The 25,327-nt window shown below is 42.7% G+C and overlaps 1 protein-coding gene across 1 annotated transcript; it reads left to right on the top strand.

The window, feature by feature from the left end:
* Positions 1-795: 795 nt before the first annotated feature.
* Positions 796-23,973, top strand: LOC115127139 (cytochrome P450 3A27). The gene is made up of 13 exons (XM_065002222.1): positions 796-1,234; positions 1,492-1,585; positions 1,977-2,029; positions 6,375-6,474; positions 7,104-7,220; positions 10,277-10,365; positions 12,934-13,082; positions 13,948-14,075; positions 17,182-17,260; positions 20,992-21,152; positions 21,528-21,754; positions 22,860-23,022; positions 23,602-23,973. The coding sequence occupies exons 1-13, from the start codon at positions 1,161-1,163 to the stop codon at positions 23,725-23,727; spliced, it is 1,560 nt and encodes a 519-aa protein (XP_064858294.1). The 5' UTR covers positions 796-1,160; the 3' UTR covers positions 23,728-23,973.
* The last annotated feature ends 1,354 nt before the right edge of the window (positions 23,974-25,327 follow it).

Consider the following 25,327-nt stretch of genomic DNA (forward strand, 5'->3'; position numbering starts at 1 on the left):
ATATCGTACCAGCCTTATGGATCCTGGGATCATGACATGGGGTACCAGCCTTATGGGTCCTGGGTTCATGACATGGGGTACCAGCCTTATGGGTCTTGGGTTCATGACATGGGGTACAGCCTTATGGGTCCTGGGTTCCTGACATGGGGTACAGCCTTATGGGTCAGGGTTCATGACATATCGTACCAGCCTTATGGATCCTGGGTTCATGACATATCGTACCAGCCTTATGGGTCTGGGTTCATGACATATCGTACTAGCGTTATGGGTCTGGGTTCATGACATATCGTACCAGCCTTATGGATCCTGGGTTCATGACATATCGTACCAGCCTTATGGGTCTGGGTTCATGACATATTGTACCAGCCTTATGGATTCAATGTACAACAATTCTGCCTATTGAACATTTTAATGTACAGCCTTACCTATGTACTTGTGAGGTGATTTCCCACAGTTAGTCCTGCAATAAAAGCTATGACACAATTATTTGCGTAATCTCTTCACATTTCATGGACCCAAGATCCAGAGGTAACGCTGTACAGTGCAATAGAAGTCTGCCCCAATGCAATTCTAATACAGCCACAGTGGGACTTCAACTATTTTTTGTGTGTCAAATGAACTACTTACTGTCTTTAGTTGAATTAATATAACAACATTCAAACCTTGTTTACCATTATCTAATCCAAATATGGCATTATATCCACTATTTGAATATTTTTCCATCCGTTTCAATATTGGACCCTTATTTTGAAGGCGAACTGCAAATTCCATTGTGGCTCATCCTTATTGTAGCTAGCATCACACAGGTGCTTTTCCGACGGGATACAATAACAACTTGTTAACAACAACTTGCACGGTCTCTAACAGAGTACGGAGAAGAGCAACGGTTCCATTGTGGCTCATCCTTATTGTAGCTAGCATCACACAGGTGCTTTTCCGACGGGATACAATAACAACTTGTTAACAACAACTTGCACGGTCTCTAACAGAGTACTGAGAAGAGCAGCGGTCGGTAGGCGAGATCTGCCGCGTCACAGAAGAACCACACTAAAACCGGACAGAAAAACCCCAACTCAAAATCTGTCAGACCATCGGAGAAGTGAACTCGAACGAACCTGAGAGGAAACGGAGCCTTTGTTTTCGGAAGCAGCAGGGGAAAGATGATGAGTTTTCTGCCATACTTCTCAGCTGAGACCTGGACCCTCCTGGCCCTCCTCATCACCCTCATTGTAGTGTAAGGACTTACATCAAATCAAATGTTATTTGTCACATTTATCGTAGTTAACCGGTGTAGACTAACAGTGAAATGCTTAGTTAGGGGTCCAGTTCCAACAATGCAAGATAAGATGTATATATATTGTATAGTTCTCTAGAACATACTGATAGTTAACGTGTGTGTGTGTGTGTGTGTGTGTGTGTGTGTGTGTGTGTGTGTGTGTGTGTGTGTGTGTGTGTGTGTGTGTGTGTGTGTGTGTGTGTGTGTGTGTACAGGTATGGGTACTGGCCCTATGGTGTATTCACTAAGATGGGTATCCCTGGTCCCAAACCCCTACCTTACTTTGGCACAATGATGGAGTACAGAAAGGTTAGTACCCATTCAGAATAAACATCTCTCATCTTTTAAACAACAGTGTTATTTCCCCCCATGTAAAACAATACGTTGAGAAGGAAAAAGAGGACTAGCCGGTTGTTTTAACAATAGATAAATACAAGGTAATATGAGACTTGATCAGTCTAGAAGTTGTGTTCCTTGACCCTGGGGACCATAGAAAATAACAAACCCTCCTCAACTCTCACCTGTTTCAAGTGTGTTCTCTGTTCAGCTGTAGGACACACCTACGTGACCTCCTAGGGCATGTTTTTTTTTAAAATCTCGCTCGCTCTCATTCCATCTCTCTCTCTCTCTACCTCTTTCTCTCATTCACTCTCTCTCTCTCTCTCTCTCTCTCTCTCTCTCTCTCTCTGTCTCTCTGCAGGGTTTCACTAACTTTGACACAGAGTGCTTTCAGAAGTACGGGAGAATCTGGGGGTGAGTTCAGTTGACTGTACCGTACTAGGATGACTTACAACTGTACTATGCTCTTTCCTTTCATCACCTGCTGGAGCTGTCATGTGACCATGAGGAATAGTATTAATAATATCAACAACAACCCGACTAATGTTTTCTTTGTAGTTTTATATGAGGTGGTTAAATGTGTGTCTGTGTTTCTCCTCTGTGAAGGTTCTATGATGGGAGGAAGTCTGTTCTGTGTATCATGTAGGATTGTAGGTGTATCCAGACCCTTCACTTTTTCCACATTTTGTTACATTACAGCCTTGTTCTAAAATGGATTTAATCGTTTTGTTCCTCATCAATCTACTCACACAATTCCCCATAATGAGAAAGCAAAACCTGTTTGTTTTTTAAAGTTTTGCAAATGTATGAAAACAAAACAAATTAAATATCACATTTACGTAAGTATTCAGTCCCTTTACTCAGAACTTTGCTGAAGCACTTTTGGCAGCAATTACAGCCTCGCGTCTTCTTGGGTATGATGCTACAAGCTTGGCACACCTATATTTGGGGAGTTTCTCCAATTCTTCTCTGCAGATCCGGTCTCTGGCTGGGCCACTCAATGACATTCAGAGAACTGTCCCAAAGCCACTCCTGTGTTGTCTTGTCTGTGTGCTTAGGGTTGTTGTCCTGTTGGAAGGTGAACCTTCACTCCAGTCTGAGATCCTGAGCGCTCTTAAGCAGGTTTTCATCAAGGATCTCTCTGTACTTTTCTCCGTTCATTTTTTCTTTGATCCTGACTGGTCTCCCAGTCCCTGCAGCTGAAAAACCTCCCCACAGCATGATGCTGCCACCACCATGCTTCACCGTAGGAATGGTGCCAAGTTTCCTCCAGACGTGACACTTTTCATTCAGGCCAAAGAGTTTAATCTTGGTTTCATCATCAGACCAGAGAATCTTGTTTCTCATGGTCTGAGTGTCACGACTTCCGCCGAAGTTGACGTCACTGGTCTTCGAGAGCCATCGCCGATCTACGGGTTTCAATTCCCCAATTACCCTCTGTTTGTTTGTATGTTATGCCGTCCGTTATGTGCTTTATTTTATTTTGGATTAAATTCATTTCCTCCTGGAAGGTTCTCCACAGAGGAACTCTGGAGCTCTGTCAGAGTGACCATCAGGTTATCTCCCTGACCCAGGCCCTTTTCCCCCGATTGCTCAGTTTGGACAGGTGGCCAGCTCTAGGAAGAGTCTTGGTTTTTTCACCTTTATTTTTAACCAGGTAGGCTAGTTGAGAACAAGTTCTCATTTGCAACTGCGACCTGGCAAAGATAAAGCGTAGCAATTTGACACATACAACAACACAGAGTTAGACATGGAATAAACAAAACATACAGTCAATAATACAGTAGAACAAAAGAAAACAAAAAATCTATATATACAGTGAGTGCAAATGAGGTAAGTTAAGGAAATAAATAGGCCATGGTGGCGAAGTAATTACAATATAGCAATTAAACACTGGAATGGTAGATCGCCAGAAGATGGATGTGCAAGTAGAGATACTGGGGTGCAAAGGAACTAGATAAATAAATAAATACATACAGTATGGGGATGAGGTAGGTAGATAAATGGGCTGTTTACAGATGGGCTATGTACAGGTGCAGTGATCTGTGAGCTGCTCTGACAGCTGATGCTTAAAGCTAGTGAGGGAGATGTGAGTCTCTAGCTTCAGAGATTTTTGCAGTTCGTTCCAGTCATGGGCAGCAGAGAACTGGAAGGAAAGTAGACCAAAGGAGGAATTGGCTTTGGGGTGACCAGTGAGATATACCTGCTGGAGCGCGTGCTACGAGTGGGTGCTGCTATGGTGACCAGCGAGCTGAGATAAGCCGGGGCTTTATTTAGCAGAGACTTGTAGATAACCTGTAGCCAGTGGGTTTGGCGTCGAGTATGAAGCGAGGGCCAACCAACGAGAGCGTACAGGTCGCAATGGAAGGTAGTGTATGGGGCTTTGGTGACAAAATGGATGGCACTGTGATAGACATCCAGTTTGTTGAGTAGAGTGTTGGAGGCTATTTTATAGATGACATCACCAAAGTCGAGGTTCGGTAGGATGGTCAGTTTTATGAGGGTATGTTTGGCAGCATGAGTGAAGGATGCTTTGTTGCGATATAGGAAGCCGATTCTAGATTTAATTTTGGATTGGAGATGCTTAATGTGAGTCTGGAAAGAGAGTTTACAGTCTAACCAGACACCCAGGTATTTGTAGTTGTCCACGTAATCTAAGTCAGAGCCGTCCAGAGTAGGGATGCTGGACGGGCGAGCATGTGCGGGCAGTGATCGATTGAATAGCATGCATTTAGTTTTACTTGCGTCTAAGAGCAGTTGGAGGCCACGGAAGGAGAGTTGTTTGGCATTGAAGCTCGTCTGGAGGTTATTTAACACAGTGTCCAAAGAGGGGCCAGAAGTATACAAAGTGGTGTCGTCTGCATAGAGGTGGATCAGAGAATCACCAGCAGCAAGAGTAACATCATTGATGTTTACAGAAAAGAGAGTCGGCCCGAGAATTGAACCCTGTGGCACACCCATAGAGACTGTCAGAGGTACGGAAAACAGGCCCTCCGATTTGACAAACTGAACTCTATCAGAGAAGTAGTTGGTAAACCAGCCGAGGCAGTCATTAGAGAAACCAAGGCTGTCGAGTCTGCCAAGAAGAATGCTGTGATTGACAGAGTCGAAAGGCTTGGCCAGGTCGATGAACATGGCTGCACAGTAATGTCTCTTATCGATGGCGGTTATGATGTCGTTTATGGACCTTGAGCGTGGCTGAGGTGCACCAATGACCAACTCTGAAACCAGATTGCATAGCGTATTGTGTGTAGATTTGTGAGGGTTTTGTATTTATCTATTTTAGAATAAGGCTGTAACTTAACAGAATGCCATAGATGTACGATGAGAGGCAGTGTCACGCCCTGACCTTAGTTCTCTTTGTTTTCTTTATTATTTGGTTAGGTCAGGGTGGTGTGTTTAGTTTTTATATTGTCTTGGGGTTTAACTAGTCTAGGTGTTTATTTGTCTATGGTTGCCGAGATTGGTTCTCAATCAGCTGTTTATCGTTGTCTCTGATTGGGGACCCTATTTTTATTTTATTTCACCTTTATTTAACCAGGTAGGCAAGTTGAGAACACCTTTATTTAACCAGGTAGGCAAGTTGAGAACACCTTTATTTAACCAGGTAGGCAAGTTGAGAACACCTTTATTTAACCAGGTAGGCAAGTTGAGAACACCTTTATTTAACCAGGTAGGCAAGTTGAGAACACCTTTATTTAACCAGGTAGGCAAGTTGAGAACCCCTTTATTTAACCAGGTAGGCAAGTTGAGAACACCTTTATTTAACCAGGTAGGCAAGTTGAGAACAAGTTCTCATTTACAATTGCGACCTGGCCAAGATAAAGCAAAGCAGTTCGACACATACAACAACACAGAGTTACACATGGAGTAAAACAAACATACAGTCAATAATACAGTATAAACAAGTCTATATACGATGTGAGCAAATGAGGTGAGATAAGGGAGGTAAAGGCAAAAAAGGCAAAAAAAGGCCATGGTGGCAAAGTAAATACAATATAACAAGTAAGACACTGGAATGGTAGATTTGAGGTGGAAGAATGTGTAGAAATAAAAATAATGGGGTGCAAAGGAGCAAAATAAATAAATAAATACAGTAGGGAAAGAGGTAGTTGTTTGGGCTAAATTATAGGTGGGCTATGTACAGGTGCAGTAATCTGTGCGCTGCTCTGACAGTTGGTGCTTAAAGCTAGTGAGGGAGATAAGTGTTTCCAGTTTCAGAGATTTTTGTAGTAAGTTCCAGTCATTGGCAGCAGAGAAAGACGGCCAAAGAAAAAATTGGTTTTGGGGGTGACCAGAGAGATATACCTGCTGGAGCGCGTGCTACAGCTGGGTGATGCTATGGTGACCAGCGAGCTGAGATAAGGGGGGACTTTAATAACTAGCAGGGTCTTGTATTTAGGTAGCCATATTCCTTGGAGAGTTTGTTGGTTGTTATTCTATGTTTAGTTGCCTGTTCCCACTAGTCATATTCCTTGGAGAGTTTGTGGGTTGTTATTCTATATTTAGTTGCCTGTTCTGAGTCATATTGCTTCACGGTTCGTTTTGTTGTTTAGTTTAGTTCTGTTCAGTGTTCTCTCTTTAATTAAAGAGTTATGTTCCCTTACGACGCTGCGCCTTGGTCGCCTCTTTATGACGACCGGTCTCCTCGTTACGACGAAATGCCTCTGTGATCTATGATGGGAGGCAGTCTGTTCTGTGTACCATGTAGGTGTATATATAGCGGTTAAAGCCAGGTGTGTGTTTCTCCTCTGTGAAGGATCTATGATGGGAGGCAGCCTGTTCTGTGTACCATGGACAAAAGCATGATCAAGACCGTCCTGATTAAAGAGTGTTACAACATCTTCACCAACCGCAGAGTGAGACACACACACACACACACACACACACACACACACACACACACACACACACACACACACACACACACATAAACTGAATAATAATAACCCTAATTTAATTGCTGATATTATTTATATATTATTTGTGGCATCATTTCAAAGTAGTGTGAATATTATGTAAATAGAATGAGCATTATTAAATCATATATTTGTTAACTGTCCTCCATGTTTTAGGACGTCTGTCTGAATGGTGATCTGTTTGATAATTAATACAACTGTCCTCCATGTTCTAGAACTTCCATCTGAATGGTGATCTGTTTGATAATTAATACAACTGTCCTCCATGTTCTAGAACTTCCATCTGAATGGTGATCTGTTTGATAATTAATACAACTGTCCTCCATGTTCTAGAACTTCCATCTGAATGGTGATCTGTTTGATAATTAATACAACTGTCCTCCATGTTCTAGAACTTCCATCTGAATGGTGATCTGTTTGATAATTAATACAACTGTCCTCCATGTTCTAGAACTTCCATCTGAATGGTGATCTGTTTGATAATTAATACAACTGTCCTCCATGTTCTAGAACTTCCATCTGAATGGTGATCTGTTTGATAATTAATACAACTGTCCTCCATGTTCTAGAACTTTGCGTTTCTGAATGGTGAGCTGTTTGACGCGGTGTCCGTTGCCGAGGACGATGCGTGGAGACGGATCCGCAGTGTCCTCTCACCTTCCTTTACCTCGGGACGACTAAAAGAGGTAGAACCATCCCTCCATCTCTCCCTTTCTGTGTTTTATCAACTTGTTATAAACTCATTATAGCTTGTTATGAACTCTATAAACTCATTATAGCTTGTTATAAACTCTTTATAAACTCTATAGCTTGTTATAACTCTTCATTAACTTATTATAGCTTGTTATAAACTCATAACTTGTTATAAACTCTTTATAAACTCATTGTAGCTTGTTATAAACTCTATATAAACTCATTATAGCTTGTTATAAACTCATAACTTGTTATAAACTCTATAAACTCTATAGCTTGTTATAAACTCAGAACTTTTTATAAACTCTATATAAACTCATTATAGCTTGTTATAAACTCAGAACTTGTTATAAACTCTTTATAAACTCATTGTAGCTTGTTATAAACTCTATATAAACTCATTATAGCTTGTTATAAACTCATAACTTGTTATAAACTCTATAAACTCTATAGCTTGTTATAAACTCAGAACTTGTTATAAACTCTATATAAACTCATTATAGCTTGTTATAAACTCAGAACTTGTTATAAACACTATATAAACTCATTATAGCTTGTTATAAACTCATTATAGCTTGTTATAAACTCAGAACTTGTTATAAATTCTATATAAACTCATTGTAGCTTGTTATAAACTTCATCACATCACATTGCCAAATACATTTAAACTCAGTTTTTCACAATTCTTGACATTTAATCTGAGTAAAATTTCCCTGTCTTGGGTCAGTTAGGATCACCACTTAATTTTAAGAATATGAAATGTCAGAATAATAGTATAGAGAATTATTTATTTCTGCTTTATTTCTTTCATCACATTCCCAGTAGGTCAGAAGTTCACACACACTCAATTAGTATTTGGTAGCATTGCCTTTAAATTGTTTAACTTGGGTCAAATATTTTGGTCAAATATTTTGGGTAGCCTTCCACAAGCTTTCCACAATAAGTTGGGTGAATATTGGCCCATTCCTCCTGACAGAGCTGGAGTCCGGTTTGTAGGCCTCCTTGCCTGCACCCCCACAACATGTTGCTGCCACCCCCGTGCTTCACGGTTGGGATGGTGTTCTTCGGCTTGCAAGCCTCCCTATTTTTCCTCCAAACATAACGATGGTCATTATGGCCAAATTTTTGTTTCATCAGACCAGAGGACATTTCTCCAAAAAGTACAATCTTTGTCCCCATGTTCAGTTGCAAACCGTAGGCTTTTTTATGTCGGCTTTGGAGAAGTTGCTTCTTCCTTGCTGAGCGGCCTTTCAGATTATGTCGATATAGGACTCGTTTTACTGTGGATATAGATACTTTTGTACCTGTTTCCTCCAGCATCTTCACAAGGTCCTTTGCTGTTGTTCTGGGATTGATTTGCTCTTTTTGCACCAAAGTGCGTTCATCTCTAGGAGACAGAACGAGTCTCCTTCCTGAGCGGTATGACGGCTGCTATTGTTTGTACAGATGAACGTGGTACCTTCACACGTTTGGAAATTGCTAGGACAATGCCTCAGGACTACCTGGCCTGATGACTCCTTGCTGTCTCCAGTCCACCAGTTTCAACTGTTCTGCCTGCGGCTATGGAACCCTGACCTGTTCACCGGACGTGCTACCTGTCCCTGACCTGCTGTTTTCAACTCTCTAGAGACAGCAGGAGCTGTAGAGATACTCTTAATGATCGGCTATGAAAAGCCAACTGACATTTACTCCTGAGGTGCTGACCTGTTGCACCCTCGACAACCACTGTGATTATTAATATTTGACCCTGCTGGTCATCTATGAACATTTGAACATCTTGGCCGTGTTCTGTTATAATCTGCACCTGGCACAGCCAGAAGAGGACTGGCCTCCCCTCATAGCCTGGTTCCTCTCTAGGTTTCTTCCTAGATTTTGGCCTTTCTAGGGAGTTTTTCCTAGCCACCGTGCTTCTACGCCTGCATTGCTTGTTGTTTGGGGTTTTAGGCTGGGTTTCTGTACAGCACTTTGAGATATCAGCTGATGAAAGAAGGGCTTTATAAATACATTTGATTTGACTTTGATTTGCTCCCAAGGATGAGCCAGACTTGGGATCGAACACCAGGCGGTGCAGTGTTTTCACCGCTGCACCACCCAGGACCCCCTATCTTCTTCATTCTAATCACATGATTGAATCATAATATAGGACTAGAATTAGATGCAGATCACTTCTCCTCACGAAGATTTAATGGTTTAACGCTAAAGAGCTTTTTATAAGGAGACGTCATGCTGTTCATATAAATAACTTACCGGCTCCTCCTCCTTTCTCTCTGTTCTTTATCCTGGGAAAGGGGAGGAGTTACCGGTTTCTCTCTTTTATTTATCCTGCGAAAGGGGAGGAGTTACCGGTTTCTCTCTGTTCTTTATCCTGGGAAAGGGGAGGAGTTACCGGTTTCTCTCTTTTATTTATCCTGGGAAAGGGGAGGAGTTACCGGTTTCTCTCTGTTCTTTATCCTGGGAAAGGGGAGGAGTTACCGATTTCTCTCTGTTCTTTATCCTGGGAAAGGAGAGGAGTTACCGAATTCTCTCTGTTCTTTATCCTGGGAAAGGGGAGAAGTTATTGGCGTAAATCTGGGTAACTGGGTTACTGCCATTCAACCCTAATCATTAGGCAGCACTCTGCTAAAAACTCTCTCTCTCTCTCTCTCTCTCTCTCTCTCTCTCTCTCTCTCTCTCTCTCTCTCTCTCTCTCTCTCTCTCTCTCTCAATTCAATTCAATTCAATTCAAGGGCTTTATTGGCATGGGAAACATGTGTTAACATTGCCAAAGCAAGTGAGGTAGACAACATCTAGACATCTCTCTCTCTCTACCTCTCTCTCTCTACCCCTCTCTCTCTCTCTCTCTCTCTACCTCTCTCTCTCTACCCCTCTCTCTCTCTCTCTCTCTCTCTCTCTCTCTCTCTCTCTCTCTCTCTCTCTCTACCTCTCTCTCTCTACCTCTCTTTCTACCGCTACCTCTCTCTCTCTCTCTCTCTCTCTCTGTCTCTCTCTACCTCTCTCTCTCTACTTCTCTCTCTACCGCTACCTCTCTCTCTCTCTCTCTCTCCTCTAGATGTTTGGTATCATGAAGCAGCACTCTGCTAACCTGCTGAATGGAATGAAGAAGCAGGCAGATAAAGACCAGACCATCGATGTGAAGGAGTGAGTCCTGATTCCTAACCTCTGGCTATTCAACTTACAACTCTGAGTCTTGATTATAATACACACACCACACACACACACACACACACACACATACACATAGCCACCCATTGCCTTGATAACAGTTTTGCACACTCTTGGCCTGAGGTAGAGCACCTCATCATAAGCTGTAGACACTATCTACCAAGATTTCATCTATAGACATCTATAGACATATATATATAGAGAGAGAGAGAGAGACGTCATTGAGCCGCCAACAGATCCATAGCACTCACGTTGGTAACCATGAAGTGCTTTGAAAGGCTGGTCGTGGCTCACATCAACACCATCATCTCGGAAACACTAAACCCACTCCAATTCACATACCGCCCCAACTGATCCACAGATGATGCAATCTCTATTGCACTCCACACGGCCCTTTCCCACCTGGACAAAAAGAGCACATGCGTGAAAATGCTGTTCATTGACTACAGCTCAGCGTTCAACACCATAGTGCCCTCAAAGCTCATCACTAAGCTAAGAACGCTAGGACTAAACACCTCCCTCTGCAAGTGGATCCTGGACAGCCAATAGGGAGGAGGTCAGAGACCTGGCAGTGTGGTGCCAAGACAACACCCTCTCCCTCAATGTTTGCAAGACAAAGTAGCTGATCGTGGACTACAGGAAAAGGAGGACCGAACACGCCCCCATTCACATCGACAGGGCTGTAGTGAAGTGTGTTGAGAGTTTCAAGTTCCTCGGCGTCCACATCACCAACAAACTAACATGGTCCAAACACACCAAGACAGTCGTGAGGAGGGCACAGCAACGCTTTTTTTTTACCTCAGGAGACTGAAAAGATTTGGCAATGGTCCCCAGATCCTCAAAAGGTTCTACAGCTGCACCATCGAGAACATCCTGACTGGTTGCATCACCACCTGCTATGGCAACTGCTCGTTATCTGACAGTAAGGAGCTACTGAGGGTAGTGCGTACGGCCCAGTACATCACTGGGGCCAAAATTCCTGCCATCGAGGACCTATAAACTCGGCGGTGTCATCCAGGACCTATATACTAGGCGGTGTCAGAGGAAGGCCCCAAAAATAGTCAAAGACTCCAGTCACCCAGAGCCTCCCAAGTGGTGCAATGGTCCAAAGCACCACAGTGCTAGCTGTGCCACTAGAGATCCTGGTTTGAGTCCAATGGTCTAAAGCATCACAGTGCTAGCTGTGCCACTAGAGATCCTGGTTCGAATCCAATGGTCTAAAGCAGTGCTAGCTGTGCCACTAGAGATCCTGGTTTGAGTCCAATGGTCTAAAGCACCGCAGTGCTAGCTGTGCCACTAGAGCTCCTGGTTCGAGTCCAATGATCTAAAGCACCGCAGTGCTAGCTGTGCCACTAGAGATCCTGGTTCGAGTCCAATGGTCCAAAGCATCACAGTGCTAGCTGTGCCACTAGAGATCCTGGTTCGAATCCAATGGTCTAAAGCAGTGCTAGCTGTGCCACTAGAGATCCTGGTTTGAGTCCAATGGTCTAAAGCATCACAGTGCTAGCTGTGCCACTAGAGCTCCTGGTTCGAGTCCAATGGTCTAAAGCATCACAGTGCTAGCTGTGCCACTAGAGATCCTGGTTCGAGTCCAATGATCTAAAGCACCGCAGTGCTAGCTGTGTCACTAGAGCTCCTGGTTCGAGTCCAATGGTCTAAAGCACCGCAGTGCTAGCTGTGTCACTAGAGCTCCTGGTTCGAGTCCAATGGTCTAAAGCATCACAGTGCTAGCTGTGCCACTAGAGATCCTGGTTTGAGTCCAGGCTCTGTAGCAGCCATAAGACTGCTGAACAATGAATCAATTGGCCACCCAAACTGTTTACGTATTTTTTGCTTTAGTTTATTCAGTAAGTATTTTCTTAACTCTGTTTCTTGAATTGCTTTCTCAGTTAAGGGCTTGTAAGTAAGTATTTCACGGTTCTACACCTGGTGTATTCGGCGCATGTGTCAAATACATTTCATTTGATTTAGTTGTGGTGAGTAGTTGTGGTCAGTAGTTGTGTGGTTGTGGTCAGTAGTTGTGTGGTTGTGGTCAGTAGTTGTGGTCAGTAGTTGTGTGGTTGTGGTGAGTAGTTGTGGTGAGTAGTTGTGGTCAGTAGTTGTGTGGTCATTATGTGTGTGGTTAGTAGGTTAACTGCCTTGTTCAGGAGCAAAACAACATATTTTTACCTTGTAATCTTGGGGATTCGATCTAGCAACCTTTCAATTCTTGGCCCAATGCTCAAACCACTAGGCTACCTGCCGCCGCGGTGTGGTTAGTAGTTGTGGTCAGTAGTTGTGTGGTTGGTGGTCAGAAGTTGTGTGATTGTGGTCAGTAGATGTGGTCAGTAGTTGTGTGGTTGTGGTCAGTATTTGTGGTCATTATGTGTGGTCATTATGTGTGTGGTCAGTAGATGTGGTCAGTAGTTGTGTGGTTGTGGTCATTATGTGTGTGGTCAGTAGTTGTGTAGTTGTGGTCAGTAGTTGTGTGGTCAGTAGTTGTGGTCCATAGTTGTGGTCCGTAGTTGTGTGGTCAGTAGTTGTGTAATTGTGGTTGTGTTGCAGGTTCTTTGGGCCCTACAGTATGGACGTGGTCACCAGCACAGCTTTCAGTGTGGACATTGACTCTCTGAACAACCCTTCAGACCCCTTCGTCTCCAACGTCAAGAAGATGACCAAGTTTGACATGTTCAACCCACTGTTGCTCCTATTCGGTGAGACCACACACACATAGACACACAGACACAAAGTTGAACTTTTTAATCATATGCAGTTGTACACATTTCTATAAAACGTTTCTCTCCTCTTCTCCTCTCCTGTCCTCCCCTGCTCTCCTCTTCTCCTATCCTCCCCTCCTCTCCCCTCCTCCTCATCTCCTCTCCTCTTCTCCTCTTCTCCTCTCCTCTCCTCTCCTCTTCTTCTCTCCTGTCCTCCCCTGCTCTCCTCTTCTCCTCTTCTCCTCTCCCGTCCTCTCCTCTTCTTCTCTCCTGTCCTCCCCTGCTCTCCTCTTCTCCTCTCCTCTCCTCTCCTCTCCCGTCCTCTCCTCTTCTTCTCTCCTGTCCTCCCCTGCTCTCCTCTTCTCCTCTTCTCCTCTCCTCTCCTCTCCTCTCCTCTCTCCCGTCCTCTCCTCTCCTCTCCCGTCCTCTCCTCTTCTTCTCTCCTGTCCTCCCCTGCTCTCCTCTTCTCCTCTTCTCCTCTTCTCTTCTCCTCTCCTCTCCTCTCCCTCTCCTCCGTCCTCTCTTCTTCTCTCCTGTCCTCCCCTGCTCTCTATTCTCCTCTTCTCCTCCTCTCCTCTCCTCTCCTCTCCTCTCCTCTCCTCTCCTCTCCTCTCCTCTTCTCCTCTCCTGTCCTCCCCTGCTCTCCTCTTCTCCTATCCTCCCCTCCTCTCCCCTCCTCCTCATCTCCTCTCCTATTCTCCTCTTCTCTTCTCTTCTCCTCTCCTCTCCTCCCCTGCTCTCCTCTTCTCCTATCCTCCCCTCCTCTCCCCTCCTCCTCATCTCCTCTCCTATTCTCCTCTTCTCTTCTCTTCTCCTCTCCTCTCCTGTCCTCACCTCCTCCTCTCCTCCTCTATTTCTCCAGTGTTGTTTCCCTTCATAGGTCCTATCTTGGAGAAGATGAAGTTTTCTTTCTTCCCGTCTGCGGTGACAGACTTCTTTTACGCCTCGCTGGCTAAGATCAAATCTGGACGTGACTCTGGGAACTCAACCGTAAACTTGTTTTATATTTATATTTAATCTGGACGTGACTCTGGGAACTCAACCGTAAACACGTTTTATATTTATATTTAATCTGGACGTGACTCTGGGAACTCAACCGTAAACTTGTTTTATATTTATATTTAATCTGGACGTGACTCTGGGAACTCAACCGTAAACTTGTTTTATATTTATATTTAATCTGGACGTGACTCTGGGAACTCAACCGTAAACTTGTTTTATATTTATATTTAATCTGGACGTGACTCTGGGAACTCAACCGTAAACTTGTTTTATATTTATATTTAATCTGGACGTGACTCTGGGAACTCAACCGTAAACTTGTTTTATATTTATATTTAATCTGGACGTGACTCTGGGAACTCAACCGTAAACTTGTTTTATATTTATATTTAATCTGGACGTGACTCTGGGAACTCAACCGTAAACTTGTTTTATATTTATATTTAATCTGGACGTGACTCTGGGAACTCAACCGTAAACTTGTTTTATATTTATATTTAATCTGGACGTGACTCTGGGAACTCAACCGTAAACTTGTTTTATATTTATATTTAATCTGGACGTGACTCTGGGAACTCAACTGTAAACACGTTTTATATTTATATTTAATCTGGACGTGACTCTGGGAACTCAACCGTAAACTTGTTTTATATTTATATATCATTGTTATATTGATATTTTCATCTGTACATTTGTATTTGTACTGTAATATTCTGTATTTACTTATTATATAACTATGAAACTATGAAATGTAACTAGAACTAGAACCAATATGGAATGTGACACCGGGTTCTCAACTGTAAACATGTATATTTGATCATGTTGATATTTTCATCTGTACATTTGTATTTGTACTGTAATATTCTGTATTTACTTATTATATAACTATGAAACTATGAAATGTAACTTGTGATGGGGACCAATATGGAATGTCTATATCGATATCATATGTTGGAATTTAAAAACACTATTATTGGGACCCAAATTGGGACCCAAAAAATCTACAGTCATATTAGAATATGTTTGTGTTGGTTGTGATTGGACGAGATCCAGTAGAATCTGTTTGTATTGGTTGTGATTGGACCAGATCCATTAGAATCGGATTGTCTTGGTTGTGATTGGACGGGATCCATTAGAATCTGATTGTCTTGGTGGTGATTGGAGCAGATCCATTAGATCTGCAGGTAGCCTAGTAGTTCGAGTGTTGGACTAGAAACCGAAAGGTTGCAAGATCGAGTCCCCGAGCTGACAAGGTAAAAATCTGTCCTTTTCCACCTGAACAAGGCAGTTAACCCACTGTTCTCCGTCATTGAAAATGAGAATTTGGTCTTGACTGACTTAGTGAAATAAAACAATTAGCTGTTGCAAAAGGTCGACATGATGAGGCCATTAGAATCTGATTGTCTTGGTTGTGATTGGACCAGATCCATTAGAATCTGATTGTCTTGGTTGTGATTGGACCAGATCCGTTAGAATCTGATTGTGTTTTGCATGTTTTTGTAGGTGTTGCTTTATCTGTTTTTTTGAAACCAGGTTTGCTGTTTATTTGAGCAATATGAGATGGAAGGAAGTTCCATGCAACAAGGGCTCTATATAATTCTGTACATTTTCTTGAATTTGTTCTGGGCCAGCTGCAGCTTAACTAGGTCTTTCCTTGCAGCACTGGACCACAGATTAGACAAAACTAGAACCTGCAGAACTTGCTTTTTTCAAAAAAACGGAGCATGTCTTTATTACTATTTTTTTAATGTTTTTTATTTCACCTTTATTTAACCAGGTAGGCCAGTTGAGAACAAGTTCTCATTTACAACTGGGACCTGGCCAAGATAAAGCAAAGCAGTGCGACACAAAAAACAACACAGAGTTACATATTGAATAAACAAGTGTACAGTCAATAACACAATAGAAAAAGAGAGAGTCTATATACAGTGTGTGCAAATGGCGTGAGGAGGTATTACAATTTAGCAGATTAACACTGGAGTGATAGATGAGCATATGATGATGTGCAAGTAGAAATACTGGTATGCAAAAGAGCAGAAAAGTAAATAAAAATAAAAACAATATGGGGATGAGGTAGGTAGATTAGGTGGGCTATTTACAGATGGACTATGTACAGCTGCAGCGATCGGTTAGCTGCTCAGATTGCTGATGTTTAAAGTTAGTGAGGAAAATGTAAGTCTCCAGCTTCAGTGATTTTTGCAATTCGTTCCAGTCACTGGCAGCAGAGAACTGGAAGGAAAGGCGGCCAAAGTTGGTGTTGAATTTGGGGATGACGAGAGAGATATACCTGCTGGAGCGCGTGCTACGAGTGGGTGTTGTTATCGTGACCAGTGAGCTGAGATAAGGCGGAGCTTTAACTTAGCATAGAATTACAGATAACCTGGAACCAGTGGGTCTGGCGATGAATATGTAGAGAGGGCCAGCCTACTAGAGCATACAGGTCGCAGTGGTGGGTGGTATAAGGGGCTATGGTAACAAAACGGATGGCACTGTGATAGACTACATCCAATTAGCTGAATAGAGTATTGGAAGCTATTTTGTAGATGGCATCGCCAAAGTCGAGGATCGGTAGGATAATCAGTTTGACGAGGGTAAGTTTGGCGGCGTGAATGAAGGAGGCTTTTTTGCCGAAATAGGAAGCTGATTTTGGATTGGAGATGTTTGATTTGAGTCTGGAAGGAGAGTTTACAGTCTAGCCAGACACCTTGGTATTTGCAGTTGGAGGCCAGGGAAGGAATGTTGTATGGCATTGAAGCTCGTTTGGAGGTTAGTTAACACAGTGTCCAAAGAAGGGCCAGATGTATACAGAATGGTGTCGTCTGCATAGAGGTGGATCAGGGAATAACCCGCAGCAAGAGCGACATCGTTGATATATACAGAGAAAAGAGTTGGCCAAAGAATTGAACGCTGTGGTACCCCCATAGAGACTGCCAGAGGAAAGGACAACAGGCCCTCCGATTTGACACACTGAACTCTGTATGCGAAGTAGTCGGTGAACCAACTATCTGTTGGTTGTGATTGGACCAGATCCAGTAAAATCTGTTTGTGTTGGCTGTGATTGGACGTATTTGACCTAAATTCATTCTGCTCGCAGAGTCGGGTGGATTTCTTACAACTGATGATCGACTCTCAGAAAGGCAATGACACGAAGACAGGAGGGGAACCGACTAAAGGTACCTGCCGAACAAACACCTGTTAACTACTGTTACAAACACACACCTGTATATCTACTGTTACAAACACACACCTGTAATCTACTGTTACAAACACACACCTGGAAACTACTGTTACAAACGCACACCTGTAAACTACTGTTTCTGATTCTGTGGGGGTTAAATATTTTTAGGATTATTTCTTGCGTTCCCTGCGCCACATTACAGCTCAGGGGGGGGGGGGAGTTCCCAAAGGGGAACTAGTAGCTCTAACAGGTACTACTGATACAAACACACACCTGTTACAAATACACACCTGTTACAAACACACACCTGTTACAACCACACACCTGTTACAAACGCACACCTGTAATCTACAGCTACAAACACACACCTGTAATCTACTGTTACCAACACACACCTGTTACAAACGCACACCTGTAAACTACAGCTACAAACACACACCTGTAATCTACTGTTACAAACACACACCTGTTACAAACACACACCTATAAACTACTGTTACAAACACACACCTGTTACAAACACACACCTATAAACTACTGTTACAAACACACACCTGTTACAAACACACACCTGTAAACTACTGTTACCAGCACACACCTTTACACTACTGTTACAAACACACACCTGATACAAACACACACCTGTTACAAACACACACATGTTACAAACACACACCTGTTACAAACACACACCTATAAACTACTGTTACAAACACACACCTGTTACAAACACACACCTGTTACAAACACACACCTGTAAACTACTGTTACCAGTACACACCTTTACACTACTGTTACAAACACACACCTGTTACAAACACACACCTGTTACAAACACACACATGTTACAAACACATACCTGTTACAAACACACACCTGTAAACTTCAATTACCAACACACACCTATAAACTACTGTTACAAACACACATCTGTTACAAACACACACCTGTAAACTTCAATTACCAACACACACCTATAAACTACTGTTACAAACACACATCTGTTACAAACACACACCTGTATACTACTGTTACTAACACACACCTGTAAACTACTGTTACAAACACACACCTGGAAACTATTGTTACTAACACACACCTGGAAACTATTGTTACTAACACACACCTGTAATCTACTGTTACAAACACACACCTGCAATCTACTGTTACAAACACTCACCTGTAAACTACTGTTACTAACACACACCTGTAAACTACTGTTACTAACACACACCTGTAATCTACTGTTACAAACACACACCTGTAAACTACTGTTACTAACACACACCTGGAAACTACTGTTACAAACACACACCTGGAAACTACTGTTACTAACACACACCTGTTACAAAAATGTCACGTAGAGAAGAGCCAGAAGTCTAAATTGAAAAACCTGACCTCTATCAAATACAAATATGGCGGAGCCACAAAAGGTCTTCTGGGTGTTTATTTAAAGAGTGATTCCGGAAGAAAAACAACAGTAGTCATCCAAAGTATCATTTATGAGGGCAGCTTAACCTCTCTTGGGTAGGGGGCAGTATTTCCACCTCCGGATGAAAAGGGAGCCCAAAGTAAACTGCCTGTTACTCATGCCCATAAACTCGGACATGCTTAACCTCTCTAGGGTAGGGGGCAGTATTTCCACCTCCGGATGAAAAGGGAGCCCAAAGTAAACTGCCTGTTACTCAGGCCCATAAGTTACTCATATGGTGTGCTTTCGCCGTAAAGCCTTTTTGAAATCTGACACGGCAGCTGGATTAACAAGAAGTTAAGCTTTATTTTGATGTATTGCACGTATATTTTAATGAATGTTAGATATTTAAAATACTGTAGTTTGAATTTTGCGCTCTGGAATTTCACAGGATGTTGTCAAGGCGCCCCGCTAGCGGCACGTCTAGCCCTAACATTACACACCTGGTTCAAACACACACCTGTTAATATAACGTCTAGCCCTAACATTACACACCTGTTACAAACACACACCTGTTAATATAACGTCTAGCCCTAACATTACACACCTGTTAATATAACGTCTAGCCCTAACATTACACACCTGTTAATATAACGTCTAGCCCTAACATTACACACCTGTTAATATAACGTCTAGCCCTAACATTACACACCTGTTACAAACACACACCTGTTAATATAACGTCTAGCCCTAGCATTATACACCTGTTACAAACACACACCTGTTAATATAACGTCTAGCCCTAACATTACACACCTGTTAATATAACGTCTAGCCCTAACATTACACACCTGTTAATATAACGTCTAGCCCTAACATTACACACCTGTTAATATAACGTCTAGCCCTAACATTACACACCTGTTACAAACACAAACACCTTTAAACTACTGTTACAACCACACACCTGTTAATTTAACTAATGTTACAAACACACACCTTTAAACTACTGTTACAACCACACACCTGTTAATTTAAAACCTCTTAGGGATAAGTGAGACGTCTGCGTCCCCCCTAGCCAACAGGAAATGGAAATGCGCGACGCCAAATGCTAATAGTACTCGCTAAAACTCAAACTTTCATTAAAAAACACATGCAAGGTACTGAATTAAAGCTACACTAGTTGTGAATCTAGCCAACAAGTCATTTTTTAAAATGCTTTTCGGCGAAAGCATGAGGAGCTATTAGCTGATAGCATGCAACACCCCGAAATACCTGAAGGGGACGTAAACAAAATAATTAGCATAGCCGGCGCTACACAAAACGCAGAAATAAAATATAAAACATTCATTACCTTTGACGAGCTTCATTGTTGGCACTCCTATATGTCCCATAAACATCACAATTGGGTATTTTTCCCGATTAAATCCGTCCATGTATACCCAAAATGTCAATTTATGTAGCCCGTCTGATCCAGGAAAAAACTTCTTTAGATAACGCAACGTCATTTTTAAAAATTAACAAAGTTGCCTATAAACTTGGACAAAACACTTCAAAATACATTTGTAATCCAAATGTAGGTATTAGTAAACGTTAATAATCGATCAAATTGATCGCGGGGCGATGTGTATTCAATAGCTCAACGTCTTGAAATGAGGGTCGATAATTGTCTCTTCCAAAACTTCCTGTCGTGGACCGGATTAAATCAAGTGTCTCTTCTTCGTTTGACCAAGGAACAACGTCAAGGAAATTGCCAAGACTGGTGACATCGTGTGGATGCTGTAGGACTTGTAAACTGAGAGATATATATTTTCGCAGGCCATAGACAATACAGCCAACTGGCGGATTTATCTTTTTGGGGGTGAACAGTTTTCCTTGGAGTTTGCATGTTAAACACGTCCTGTTATAGTCACAGACATGGTTTAACCAGTTTTAGAAACTTCAGAGTGTTTTCTATCCACACATACTAATCATATGCATATACTATATTCCTGGCATGAGTAGCAGGACTTTGGAATTTTGCGCGATTTTTAATAAAATGTTGAAAAAATTGTCCCGAGCTCTAAGAGGTTTTTAATTAACTAATGTTACAAACACACACCTTTAAACTACTGTTACAACAACACACCTGTTAATTTAACTAATGTTACAAACACACACCTGTTACAAACACACACAAACTACAGCTACAAACACACACCTGTTACAAACACACACCTGTAATCTACTGTTACGTACACACCTATATAACTACTGTAACAAATACACACCTGTTACAAACTATTCCCTCCTCTGCTCCCTCTCTCCCTCCACAGGACTGACTGATCATGAGATCTTGTCTCAAGCCATGATCTTCATCTTCGCCGGCTACGAGACCAGCAGCAGTACTATGAGTTTCCTGGCCTATAACCTGGCAACAAATCCCCACACCATGACCAAACTGCAGGAGGAGATAGATACTGTGTTCCCCAACAAGGTAACCCCCACACCATGACCAAACTGCAGGAGGAGATAGATGCTGTGTTCTCCAACAAGGTAACCCCCACACCATGACCAAACTGCAGGAGGAGGTAGATACTGTGTTCTCCAACAAGGTAACCCCCACACCATGACCAAACTGCAGGAGGAGATAGATACTGTGTGGGTGCCAGATGTGGATCAGGTACTGATGTGTGTGTATCCCCGGTGTCAGATGGGGTGAGGTACTGATGTGTGTGTATTTCCGGTGTCAGATGGGGTGAGGTACTGATGTGTGTGTATCCCCGGTGTCAGATGGGGTGAGGTACTGATGTGTGTGTATCCCCGGTGTCAGATGGGGTGAGGTACTGATTTGTATGTAACCACGGTGCAGGCTCCAATCCAGTACGAAGCTCTGATGCAGATGGACTATTTGGACTGTGTGTTGAACGAGTCTCTGAGACTATACCCCGTCATGCTGCGACTGGAGAGGGTCGCCAAGAGGACAGTGGAGATCAACGGCATCGTCATCCCCAAAGACTGCATTGTCCTGGTTCCCACGTGGACCCTCCACCGTGACCCAGAGATCTGGTCCGACCCTGATGAGTTCAAACCAGAGAGGTACTGGACCGCACCGTAACCACAATCCAACCATAACACAACCATAACATAACCATAACACAACCACAATACAAACACAAGATCATTAACTAAATACCACAACGTCACCTAAACAACAGATTTTGCGGTAGCCGGCGCTACCCAAAACGCAGAAATAAAATATAAAACATTCATTACCTTTGACTAGCTTCTTTGTTGGCACTCATAGATGTCCCATAAACATCACTATTGGGTCTTTTTTTCCGATTAAATCGGTCCATATATAGCCTAGATATCGATCTATGAAGACTGTGTGATCAAGGAAAAAACAACGTTTTAAAACGCAACGTCATTTTTTTAAATTAAAAAAGTCGACGATAAACTTTCACAAAACACTTCGAAATACTTTTGTAATGCAACTTTAGGTATTAGTAAACGTTAATAATCTATCAAATTGATCACGGGCGATGTGTATTCAATAGCTCCATGTCTTCAAATCATGTCCGGATATTTCTCATCCAAAACATCCTGTCGGAGACCGGAAGAAATGGGCTGTCTCTTGTTCGTTTGACCAAGAAACAAAGCCTAGGCAAATGACAAGACTGGCGACATCGTGTGGAAGCTGTAGGAATTGCAATCTAAGCCCCATGTAATGTGGTTTCCATTCAACAATACATGCAAGTGGCGCATTGATATATGTTCCAGTTTTCAGTGATCAGATTTTCTTGCGCTTTTCGATGAAACGCACGTTCTGTTATAGTCACAGCCGTGATTTAACCAGTTTTAGAAACATCAGAGTGTTTTCTATCCACACATACTAATCATATGCATATACTATATTCCTGGCATGAGTAGCAGGACTTTGAAATGTTGCGCGATTTTTAACAAAAAGCTGCGAAGATTCGCATCATCCTTAATACATTTTACTACAACGTAACTACAGTGCATCATTATATCATCATACAATGTGAAATGTTTCTGAACCACAAATCAACTACAATACAATGTGAAATGTTTCTGAACCACAACCACAAATCAACTACAATACAATGTGAAATGTTTCTGAACCACAACCTCAAATCAACTACAATACAATGTGTAATGTGTCTGTCCTCTCCCTGTCCAGGTTCAGCAAGGAGAGCAAGGAGTCTATTGATCCGTACACGTACATGCCGTTTGGGGCGGGGCCCAGGAACTGTATCGGGATGCGCTTCGCCCTGATCATGATCAAACTGGCCATGGTCGAGATCCTCCAGAGTTTCACTTTCTCCGTCTGCGACGAGACCGAGGTGAGACGCTCACCTGAGCAGACAGAATATGACATCATCAAACATCAGTACCTGTTTCAGCATGGTCACCACCTGTTTTAACATGGTCACCACCTGTTTTAACATGGTCACCACCTGTTTTAACATGGACCTGTTTTAACATGGACCTGTTTTAACATGGTCACTGCCTGTTTTAACATGGTCACTGCCTGTTTTAACATGGTCAACACCTGTTTTAACATGGTCACCACCTGTTTTAACATGGACCTATTTTAACATGGACCTATTTTAACATGGACCTGTTTTAACATAGACCTGTTTTAACATGGTCACCACCTGTTTTAACATGGTCACCACCAGTTTTAACATGGGCACCACCTGTTTTAACATGGTCACCACCTGTTTTAACATGGACCTGTTTTAACATGGTCAGCACCTGTTTTAACATGGTCACCACCTGTTTTTACATGGTCACCACCTGTTTTTACATGGTCAGCACCTGTTTTTACATGGTCTGTTCTCTATAGATCCTGTTGGAGATGGACAACCAGGGTTATGTTGGACAACCAGGGTTATGTTCTGTTATTTTATTCTCTATAGATCCCTCTGGAGATGGACAACCAGGGTCTGCTGATGCCAAAACGACCAATCAAACTGAGGCTGGAGGCCCATAGAAACAACCCTAGCAACACCACCGCTACCACTCTGAAGAGTCCAACAACGTGACCAAATGCAGGAGCACCCCACCCTACCCTACCTTGGAGTACCTCTCTCTCTCTCTCTTCCCCCTCCCCCCCCCCACACAAAAGGGCTTCACTACAAGCAGAAATACTCCCCCGCTAATAAACATTTCTGGAATCTTTTATTTCAGCTCATGAAACATTTTTGTTCAACAGCCTCTCTATCTATCTATCTATCTATCTATCTATCTATCTATCTATCTATCTATCTATCTATCTATCTGTCGATCTATCTATTCAGTCCTTATCCTAACCCTCTAGGCTCTATTCAAATCAAATCAAATCAAATGTATTTATATAGCCCTTCGTACATCAGCTGATATCTCAAAGTGCCGTACAGAAACCCAGCCTAAAACCCCAAACAGCAAACAATGCAGGTGTAAAAGCACGGTGAGGAAAAACTCCCTAGAAAGGCCAAAACCTAGGAAGAAACCTAGAGAGGAACCAGGCTATGTGGGGTGGCCAGTCCTCTTCTGGCTGTGCCGGGTAGAGATTATAACAGAACATGACCAAGATGTTCAAATGTTCATAAATGACCAGCATGGTCTAATAATAAGGCAGAACAGTTGAAACTGAGCAGCAGCACAGTCAGGTGGACTGGGGACAGTCATCATGTCAGGTAGTCCTGGGGCACGGTCCTAGGGCTCACCTCCGAGAGAGAGAAAGAAAGAGAGAATTAGCATATGTGGGGTGGCCAGGCCTCTTCTGGCTGTGCCGGTGGAGATTATAACAGAACGTGGCCAAAGATGTTCAAATGTTCATAAATGACCAGCATGGTTGAATAATAGTAAGGCAGAACAGTTGAAACTGGAGCAGCAGCATGGCCAGGTGGACTGGGGACAGCAAGGAGTCATCATGTCAGGTAGTCCTGGGACATGGTCCTAGGGCCTAGGCCAGTTGAAACTGGAGCAGCAGCATGGCCAGGTGGACTTATCCTAACCCTGCTATAGGCTACTGAATATTCAGTCCTTATCCTGACCCTGCTATAGGCTACTGAATATTTAGTCCTTATCCTAACCCTGCTATAGGCTACTGAATATTCAGTCCTTATCCTGACCCTGCTATAGGCTACTGAATATTCAGTCCTTATCCTGACCCTGCTATAGGCTACTGAATATTCAGGCCTTATCCTGACCCTGATATAGGCTACTGAATATTCAGGCTGGGATTCAATAGGCTACTTAATATAATATGATAATAAGAACTGCATTCACGATAAATGCTTCAGTTCAGTCAGATCAATCAGAAATGACCTTTAAAATGGCACATAGCTGACAAAGTGCTGGGATTGAATCCTGGTCTCAGTCTCATGCTTGGTTTGAGTAGAACTCAGAAACCCATTTCCACCAGGTAAAAGAGAGATAGTAATACTATGGATGCATTAGAGGTACATGTCTTGTTAAAGTTAGACACCAGGGGGTATTACATCCATGGCATGATGTCATGTCTGGATCCTGCACACTACTGGCTGGTGGCTGGAATTCTCCTAGAATGTAGAACTCTGCCTGGTGTTCTCTAGAACTGTACTCTCATTCTGTTCCTCTGGGTGTTCTGCTGTCCAGTCATTCCAAAATAGAATCTTTACT

This window comes from Oncorhynchus nerka, linkage group LG15 (genome assembly GCF_034236695.1).
Source record: "Oncorhynchus nerka isolate Pitt River linkage group LG15, Oner_Uvic_2.0, whole genome shotgun sequence".
Lineage (NCBI taxonomy): Eukaryota > Metazoa > Chordata > Actinopteri > Salmoniformes > Salmonidae > Oncorhynchus > Oncorhynchus nerka.